The 9,869-nt window shown below is 42.0% G+C and overlaps 2 protein-coding genes across 2 annotated transcripts; both read right to left on the bottom strand.

Annotated features, from left to right (window-relative positions):
* Positions 1–331: 331 nt before the first annotated feature.
* Positions 332–5,838, bottom strand: LOC127335489 (protein trichome birefringence-like 10). Its single transcript, XM_051362140.2, has 4 exons — positions 5,147–5,838; positions 1,584–1,985; positions 940–1,098; positions 332–765 (listed from the first exon to the last, which is right to left on the bottom strand). The coding sequence occupies exons 1-4, from the start codon at positions 5,560–5,562 to the stop codon at positions 411–413; spliced, it is 1,332 nt and encodes a 443-aa protein (XP_051218100.1). The 5' UTR covers positions 5,563–5,838; the 3' UTR covers positions 332–410.
* A 1,337-nt stretch (positions 5,839–7,175) lies between these two features.
* On the bottom strand, positions 7,176–9,864 carry LOC127335490 (protein trichome birefringence-like 10). The gene is made up of 4 exons (XM_051362141.2): positions 9,317–9,864; positions 8,262–8,657; positions 7,884–8,042; positions 7,176–7,780 (listed from the first exon to the last, which is right to left on the bottom strand). The coding sequence occupies exons 1-4, from the start codon at positions 9,676–9,678 to the stop codon at positions 7,357–7,359; spliced, it is 1,341 nt and encodes a 446-aa protein (XP_051218101.1). The 5' UTR covers positions 9,679–9,864; the 3' UTR covers positions 7,176–7,356.
* Positions 9,865–9,869: the final 5 nt, after the last annotated feature.

A 9,869-nucleotide genomic window follows, 5' to 3' on the forward strand; every position in this document is an offset into this window, starting at 1 on the left:
TTGGGGGAGATGAGAGTGCGGTCGCGAGTGAGAGGAAGGAGAGGGGAGCGGTGAGGCTAATTATGGCGCGTGTTCCCGAAGGGACGCGGCGTTTCCGCCTCCCTTCTCCACTCGTGCAGGCTTCTGGACGCAACGGGGGTGCTTTAAAACCCGGTTCATGTAAGAACGCAGTGGGCTGCAGGCATCTAAATGGGCCAAAAATTACTGGCCCGATGCGAGCCAAGGGGGATGCAGGTAACCAAACGCGCCCTTAACTGCTACTCGATCCACTGCCTCGGCCACTGCCCCCATTTCCATCAACAACTACTGTTTGTCAGCATAACCTACTGCATTAGATCTCCTCATCAACAAGAAAGCGCCAACTAGATATATATGCACTATGCTTTGCGTGGCTATGTTCAATGTTCACTTCACGTTATTTGTGGTTTCATCAAGAGGGCGTATAGAAGTTCATTCCAGGTGTCAGGGACACCCGGCAAGCACCAGTGGCTGCAATCCTCCACTTCTGTTTTTATCGGTGTTCTGCTGAGATTTTGACTTGAATCTGAAGGACTGATGAACAATGAGGGGTGACCGTCCCTTCGTTGGGCCGTCATCCTCGTTACATTCAATATTTCTAACCCAGACAGCTTGGGCCTGAAGTTGCTGCCTAGAACATCGTTCACGGGTTTAAGCATGTCAGCCCATTGCTCCAACGATTTAAACGGCGTCATATCCGGAAGGTTATCCAACTGACAAGTCCCTCCGGTACTCCAGTCACCGCCGCTACAGAAAAATACAGGTTACTCTAGTTAAAGAGACAGTTTAATCAACAATAATTGAGAACACCCGTAAGAATCTAAATCATTTGCAAGTTCGTCAAACTGCAGTGAACCACTTGTGTTAATGTTTTTTATGAAACGGATCCATTTGTGCTGATTATGTCTAGCAGGTACAAACCTGAAGTGCGTGGGAGAATATGTACGGAAAATGGCATGCGTCTTGCTCGTGTTAATTTCTCTGTGAAGCCAGTCGGACAGTGTCTGTATTGACCTTATGTAAGCATCACTGACAGTCATGTTCATCTTCACCTCATCCCCTTCTTGAAAATAGTTACCGCTGGTATGGGAAATCAAAGTAAGCCCAGTTTCAATAGATCGTGGTGAAAATATAATGATCTACTTATTTACGAAAAAATAATGGATTGCGGAAAATTAATGATTTATCAATCAGCACCAAAGCACGTCTAAACCAGAATGAGTAAGTGATAAGCTCTCCCTAATCCCAATTGAAAGATGAATTCTTGAACCTGATGATGGATAGTGCAACTAACCAAGACGTTATTATTACTTAAATCTTGAGAACATTCGCAGGGCTTTTAAAATCTACCTGTGAGATGCACAGGGATAGCTATTTCTCTAAGCAATTGCTCGGATATAAACTGAAAACAAACTATAGATGCGGAACTAGCTAGCTGAAGGGTAAAAATCTTGATTAACTTAAGAAGACTATTTCTATATGGAAATTACCAATGAACATAAGGAAAAACTATTAAGCCCTACAAATATAACTTAAACATCCAAATATTTTCCTAACTTGCTTACCTTCCGATTGTTTTACCGTATAACCACCAATGCCCCGAGTTGAAGATTAAGAGATCAGCGTCACTCCACTTACCCCGGTTATACTCCGACATCCAATCCATGACATCCACCCTGATTGTACTATTAAGAATAATGGGGGTTCCAGCTGGTGCATGACCTTGAGGGACTAGAAAAGGAGATCTGTAATACTCCACAGTGCAATTGTAGTCTGTAAACTTGAATATCAAGAAACCCTTGTGCTTTGTGATGGGATTGCCATTAATTTCGTAGATAGAGCTCTTATTTGAAACACCAGTAGCGAGCATACAAAGCAGGGATTCCCATTGGTTCCTGCCAATTGAATCACCAGCGAATACCACTCTTTTGTTTCGTAACCTCTCGAGCATACTTTTAGCATCAAATCTAAGAAATTGAAGGAAAAACCATGGTAAAATCAGAAAAAAATTCCTTCATTTCAGAATGGACGTGTGAATATTCAGATGTTCCTAATTCCAATACCATATTGTTTTTACTAGAAAAATATAACTATAAACCATTGCATATTATATTAATTCATCCCTAAAGCTGACTTACATTTCAAATCTGGTCCACACTATACTGCGTAACTCATTCTAGATCGTGGTTAATGACCTTATGGTACCAGGGAATGGTGGTGGCTTAGGGAGATGTTGCCACCCTGTATATTTTAGCTTTTGGTCCTATTAAAATCTTAATTTAATGCGTCGGATCTGGGATGCGACTTTGTGTTAATGTGGTAGTTTGCATCTTTTCATGTAGAGGCCGAGAATATTTGTTCCATTTTCTCTGGAAAACCTAGTAATTCAACTTGGGAATCAAGGATCTCTTTCATCCACGGGATTCCAAAACCACTGTAATATATGAAAAATATTGACCTTGAATATCATGTCATGTTGAATATTGCATGCATCTTTGATTTATAGGAATAATCAGGGGAGATATCTTTAGTGTACTTTCGAAGTAGATATTATGAAAAATTTACAATCAACTCATACCTCTTTATAGAATTGACACCCACGATGAACAATCCCTGAATCTTTAGTTTCAAACATCATAATTGGAATTCTCGCTTGATTTTGATTTACCTATCTTTATTAGTATTCTTGTATTTTTTTTCCTATTCCCGCCAACCAACACTTATTCCACAAAACTTGTGTGCTTTACAATTATTCATTCCTCACATGCATTCCTTTATTTTTGTGTTATTTCCTAGTCCTTTGATTTCATACTCATGCGGACAAAGAGACCCACAAGATTTGAAAGCCGAGAATATGGTATAGAACATGTTTCATTGCACAAATTAAATTTCTTAAAGGATTATATGTTTGCACACTCTTCATAGAGACAATGAGAAAATTTACGAGGTTATACCTAATGAGGAGTTTCTTTGGATTTGCATGGAAAATGTTGCATAGAAAATTTCCATACGGTTCACTATCCTACAATAGGAAATATTCCAGGAAATGTATCCTCCAAATATAAAACAAATAGGTAATTACATTGAATCAAAGTGGACAAAATGATTAATTTAAATTTATAGGATTGAGTTCTAAGAAAATTTTAGTTTATTTGAAGGTAGTCTGTAGCAAGGACTACAAAAATAAAAAATATTTGTTTTCATACGCCATAATTCTTATATGATTCTTAGCAATAGATTTATCTCTCATGTAAAAAAAATATTTATCTCATCAGCAGAAAAGGTTTTTCTTCCTATGGACCTTTCAGTTTTAATATTCCTAAAAAGAACTGATGAATCATCCAAAATGTTTTTCAGTTTTTTTTTAAAGAAAGTTGCCTCTACATCCATGTTTTAGTTTTCTACATTCAGCCACTCATGGCATCTTGATTATATTTATTTCAGTATATACAAAGATTTTTAGAATACTATGTTAGAGTCATAATTTGATATCCTTATAGGGATTTTCTAAGAGATGTACTTAAGAAAGTATCTTTATTACTCCGATCACTACAATTACATGGCACAACAAGCATGGATACAACTGTGCTAGCCCTATGTAGTAACACCATCAATACATATATAGTTTTGCTACAAGAACAAAGACATTTTGGTTCTTTAATTTTATGGATTTTTTATTGTACAACATATTGGTCACCTAGAATTAAAATCTAGTGAAAAAATCAGCTTCTAAGGCGAGTAATGTTAGGTAGAGGTATCAAAAGTTTCCTTTTTTTATGGAATACAATGTAAGAATGATAATATTCGACAATGATGTCTTAGAGTGAGACTATTGAGTTGTGATAACAAGATAAAAACAATGTTATGAAAACATTATATTATAAAATAATATTTTAAATGTGTTGTTGGATCATTATATAGTCAAGTACATGAAAATAAAAACATTCAATACATCAAATAATCCACCAAATAGAGAAGTTCCATAGGAAGACATGCAAGCACTTCCTCACTTTTTTGACTTAACACTAAAGTGCAATTGGACAAAAATGCAAAATCATGCTAACGTAGAAGTGAAATTTCATCAAATTAAAACACAATATTTAAAATGTTAAATATTATTTTTAAGTCTATTTTCGGATCAATAAGTCGCTAAGTATATGTACACAAAAATATTTAATACGTCAAATGTTAATTATACAAATGGACAATCAACCAAATAGAGAAGTTCCATAGCAAGAGGCATGCAAGCACTCTCTCATTTTTAAAGGGGTTGATTAGATAGATGCTCACTGCAATTTTAAGCTATTTGATAAACATCATTTCAATTTTCATCTTTCAAAAAAACACCACTGCAATTCTCTGTACATTTCATAGACGCCATTATACCCACTTATACATACATACCAACTAACACTCCTTAAAAAATGGCAGTGGGTATAATTGTGGGCTACACCTAGATCGGTGGGCTACAAGTATCCAATAACTATACCGTATAGTGAACATATCTAATTGGTGGTGTTTTTTGTAGTGCACATATCTAATTGGTGGGTATAATGGTGGGCTACACCTAGGTCGGTGGGCTACAGATATCTAATCACTATACGGTGTAGTGAACATATCTCGTAGTGAACATATTTATACGGTATGTACATTATAAACACATATTTCTATTGTACATCGGTGGGCTACACCTAGATCCAGGTATAGTGAACATTGCATATTTCAGAATTATAAATTGGTCAGATTTTGTCAATATCGTGTAGCTTAGAATACATGAAAAAATCACATCAAGATTTGCAAGCTTGTAAGATACTACATCATCATTTCCTAAATCAAAAAACAAATTCTAATTTTTAAGATTATAAATATAGTTTTACAATTAAGCTTGACCTCCATTTTTGCGCACTCGTAACATTAACCCTTGTACATTATTATGTAAAAAAAAACACGTATAACATCCAGAGTCCGAAGATCTATTGTGATATTTGCAGAAGGATTTAAATCAAGTCCAAAACATCATGAAAATCTACCGAAGGCGTCGGATGTCAATTTTGATGCGGCCTCTAAAGAATGATCCAGCGGAAGAATAAGGGGAGCAGTAGATGGTAGAAAATGGATTTGAACCAACCTGGGAAGATCGCAGTGCGACGGCTGCCACCGCCATTTAGCGTAGGACGTGTCCTGGCGGCCGTTCTCCGAGCAACGGAACGCGGTGTCCACGAACGGGCAGTCCCTGGACTCGTAGAGCGGGTAGCTGTCGTCCCACACCCACTCTCCGTCGAAGATGTCGCACTCGCCGGAATCCAACGCCGACGACTCTGGCGCGACGGAGAAGCCAAAACCCCAGAGCTTCTTAGGCGCGGACAGGGCGGACCCGAAGGCCACCGAGCAGCGGGGCGACGCGGGGCAGGCGAGCAGCAACAGCACGGCGGCGACGGCGGAGGCCGCCATCACGGTGAGGAGTAGCACCATTCCGGCCTTCTCCAGCCGCCCGGTGATCGCCATCGCCAGCCGCGCCACCCGCTTCACAGACAGCTCCAACATATCGCCGCGGGCGGTTCCGGCCCGCCTCCCCGGCCGCGGCCGGTGCTTGTTAGTTAGTCGTCGCCGTTGAGCACCACGCTAGCCTAGTTAATGCTAGCTGGAGATGCGTAGTGGTCAGCACTATCAAGAGTTCACAATCATACAGCCGGCCAGACTAATTAAAGAGAGAGGGAGATGTGCTAAGGAACATGCTTTCTTTGGAAGGTAATTATACGGGCATCAGTAACATGTACAGCGAAGCCCGGTCCGTGATCTACTTCTTCATTCCAATATTCAGCGAAGGGTCGCTGCACACACTTGCTTCGGCAAGCGGTTTCCCTGTCGAAGATTATGAACTTTTCTAGAGAGGGTGTGACAACGTGAACAAATTCATGGCTGACATAGGATACATGGAAGAAGCGCCACGCAGGAGGCAGCTGATCCGTAGAGTGATCGATCGAAACGGGGTTAATTACGGGAAGCGAGCGGACGTGTCTGCCACCTAGTAGCTTGAGCTGGAAAACGATGCGTGTGCTGTGTAGCATTTCATCTGTATCCGGTGATCGATCATTCGTCGCACTCATCTATCATGCACTCCTCACGCACGGAATCTCTGAATTTGCCTTTCTAACATTTCCCTAACTTTTAAGTCACTGAAATGTAGGGGCCACTTGATGCGGGATCCGGCTATCAATGATCCAAAATCAGGACTGGCAAAATCAGAAAATCCCGCATATTTTTTCCCTATTCGGACGTGCTGGCGAGTGATGACTGGTGTTGAAATCCTAAGGCTTAATCAAATAGCCTTTTGAGATCAAAGTAAACATGGTTACATAATCAAATATGTCAGACTTACGCAACTTTCTGATATTTTTTTCTAGGAATAATTATTTTTGAACTCAAAATTTGAGTAAATCATGTGCTTGGATCTGGAATGGAGGTCAGATGAGCAAGGCTTCGCTGGTAGCTTAGAGCAGCAAAGTCAATGAATCTGCTTCTATCTGAAAAAGAAAATACTTACTCGGATCTATAATAAGTGTTGAGGCTTTAATTTAGTTTACTCTAAATTGAAAGTAAAGCTTCAAAGTTATTTTGGATGGGAGAGAGTACTACTAATTGAAGACCTATTTACCATTAAATTTTCTCATGTAGAGCACCAGAAATTGTCTTTTTTACACAGGTCATAATAATTAAAAAAATCCACGAAACTTTGTGTGCGATCATTATATTTCCAGATGTACACCCAATAATTTTTAGACATTTCAAATTAGCTTTTTGAAACAGTGGATGCATCTAGACCTATGAGCCAAAATGGATTTCCCAATTTCCCTCGGTTAATATATGTCCCAAAATGCAAACAGCAAAATATTGTTTAAAATGTGGAGTTCACTTAATTATCATAGCAATTCTGAGTAATGTGTTTTGTTCTCAACATCTCCACGTACACGAGCTGGTGATTAGTAATACTAATACACTCTAATTGGAAGTGGACTATCAGCATCTCATCACAGGCAACTAATTCACATGTATATATTCCTATCTACACGTGCACGCTCTGACCTCGAACCTGGCAAGAATATGTGCGATCTCTCGCTGACTGACTGGTTGTATTCGATGTGGTCGGCTTGATCAGCTTTACTAATACTAAAGTTAACTTCCTCCATCCAAAATAAGTGTCTCAGTTTTTTTAGATACAGGTATACGTACAACTAAAATATGTCTAGATACATTCATACCTAACAAAATTGACACACTTATTTTAGAACTGGGATAGTATAACCTACTGCACTAAATCCCCTCTTCAGCAGGAGAGCATCAGGTAGATATATCCCCTACACTTTGCCAGTCAGTGTTCAGTTCAGAATCGGTGTCATTTCGGTCCAAGCTCATTTGCCTTCTCATGAAGAGGGCGTAGAGAAGCTCATTCCAGGTGTCAGGGACACCAGGCAGGCACCAGTGGCTGCAATCCTCCACCTCTTTGACCTCTGATGTTTTGTTCAGAAAGGCTTGCCTTGAACTTGCAGAATTTCTGAAGACCGAGAGGTGGCCGTCTTTTCGTTGGGCCGTCATCCGAGTCACATCCAGTATATCCAACCCAGCCAGCTTGGGCCTGTGGTTGCTCCCTAGAACATCGATGACGGGTTTTAGCATGTCGGCCCATTGCTCCATCGATTTAACGGGTGTCTTATCTGGAAGTGTTTCCAGCTGACAGTCCCCTCCGGTATTCCAGTCACCACCGCTGCAGAAAAAAGAAGGCAGTGATCGATTATGGGAAACACACGGTGAGTGACTTTTCAGTTATGGTACACTAGCTAGTAGCTGTGCCTTGCTTTGGTACGGACCTGAAGTGACTAGGAGAATAGGTCCGGAAGATGGCCTGGGTTTTGGTCGAGTTAACTTCTCTGTGAAGCCAGTCGAACAGTGTATGTATTGACCTTCTGTAAGCATCATTGACACTCATATCCATCTTCACCTCATGTCCTTCTCGGAAGTAGGCACCCCTGGTGGTATACAGTATACGGGTATGACCGTATGAGCTAAGTTCTATAATACATCCTGGTGCAACTAGCTATGATGGTAAAGGAATAGCTGAACCACAACTTTTTTTTTCATGACACTTTGAACCAGGCATTTGTCACCAAGTGACAGGTTGAACCAGTCAGAGATCACTTCCTTCAGTGTGCAATTTACTAGAAAGTATTATATGCAAGCTTGCTTACCATTCGGTTGTTTTGTTCTTGGTCCACCAATGACCAGAGTTGAAGATCAGCAGATCAGCATCTCTCCACTTACGCCTGCCAGACATCCAGTCCATGGAATCCACCCTGATAGTGCTCTTAACAAACTTGGGTGCTCCAGCTGGTCCATGACCTTGAGGGACTAGGAAAGGAGACCTGTAATACTCCACGGTGCAATTGTAGTCTCTAAACCTGAATATGAAGAAGCCATCGTGCTTCGTGATGGGTCTGCCATTGATCTCGTAGATGGAGCTCTTGTCTGAAACACCTGTAGAGAGCATACAAAGCAGAGACTCCCACTGGTTCCTTCCGATCGAATCCCCGGCGAATACCACTCTCTTGTTCCGTAGCCTCTCGAGCATACGTTTAGCATCAAATCTGAGGAATCAAAGTAAGGAGTGCATATGATTAAATTCGAAACTGACATAGGTGTTGTCCTAGAACATATAAAGAAGAGTGAATGGATATTTCAGACTGTTGCTGGGCCCAAAAACCACAAGAAACAGACAAGACACGATTTGCAGCCTAGCTAGCTAGGTTGCAGGCCACAGAATCTTGGAATTGGATATATGTACTGGAATATATTGGCAGTGACGAAAAGCCTCATTACACAAGTCAAAGGTGGTTTTCTCTTTTTTTTTTTGCGAATAAAAGGTGATTTTCTCAATAAGTAATGATTAGTGCAACAACTGTTTTTTGGGTGGATTTTAGCGTATATCAATTGTATAAGATAAGATTTCAGTTTTAGTTTCATCATCATCATGACAAGATTCTCTTCCGTACGACGAATTCCTGTGATGATCACCAATTGTACAAGATTTTAGTTTCAGTAAAAGCCATTTTTTCTTCAGTTTCATCATCCCGCAAAGCTACATCATGACAAGATTCCCGTCCGTAGGACGAATTCGTGTGATAATCAATTTGAGTTTGCTTGGCTCGGTGGGCTAACAATAATTCTGCAAGTGCGCATCACGCGAACGGAGGGGTTCAACCGTTCAAGCAAGACAGGCAGAACGCATGGTTTTGGAATCAATTACCTGGGGAGATCGCAGCATGACGGCTGCCAGCGCCACTTGGTGTAGGACTTGTCCGGGCGGCCGTTCTCGGAGCACCGGAAGCCGCCGTCGAGGAAGGGGCAGTCCTTGGAGTCGTAGAGCGGGTAGCTGTCGTCCCAAACCCACTCCCCCTCGAAGATGTCGCACGCCTCGGTGCCCCCGCAGGCCCGGAGCTTCGACGTCCTGGGCGCCGCCAGCAGGGCGGACCACCCGGCGGCCGCCGAGCAGAGGGTGGACGAGGGGCAGACGAGCAGCAGCAGCGCGACGGCGGAGATCGCCATCACGGCGAGGAGCAGCGCCGTGATCGCCAGGCGCGCCAAGCGCTTCACCGACGGCTCCGCCATCGCCACGCGCACGCGCGCTCCCGGCCGCGCACTGCTTAATTCGCCTCCTGGTCGTCGCCGGCCGGCCGGGCACCCGGCGGCTATTGGCTACTGCGTGTGCGTGACATAATTGGCATGGAAGAGGGAAGCTGCAGGCGGGAGCTTGGTTGTGATCGAGACGGGAAGAAGTGTGGCGCTTCAATTGGAAAAGG

The sequence above is a fragment of the Lolium perenne genome, chromosome 2, assembly GCF_019359855.2.
Source record: "Lolium perenne isolate Kyuss_39 chromosome 2, Kyuss_2.0, whole genome shotgun sequence".
Taxonomy (NCBI): domain Eukaryota; kingdom Viridiplantae; phylum Streptophyta; class Magnoliopsida; order Poales; family Poaceae; genus Lolium; species Lolium perenne.

Bases quoted from the DNA above. Each gene is read 5' to 3' on its own strand.
- LOC127335489 (XM_051362140.2), bottom strand. From the start codon at position 5,562: ATGTTGGAGCTGTCTGTGAAGCGGGTGGCGCGGCTGGCGATGGCGATC. The intron at 1,986-5,146 runs GTTGGTTCAAAT...TCAATTTCTTAG, and splicing joins TCGCACTGCGATCTTCCCAG to ATTTGATGCTAAAAGTATGC. The intron at 1,099-1,583 runs GTAAGCAAGTTA...TTCCCATACCAG, and splicing joins TACGGTAAAACAATCGGAAG to CGGTAACTATTTTCAAGAAG.
- LOC127335490 (XM_051362141.2), bottom strand. From the start codon at position 9,678: ATGGCGGAGCCGTCGGTGAAGCGCTTGGCGCGCCTGGCGATCACGGCG. The intron at 8,658-9,316 runs GTAATTGATTCC...TTGATTCCTCAG, and splicing joins TCATGCTGCGATCTCCCCAG to ATTTGATGCTAAACGTATGC. The intron at 8,043-8,261 runs GTAAGCAAGCTT...GTATACCACCAG, and splicing joins AAGAACAAAACAACCGAATG to GGGTGCCTACTTCCGAGAAG.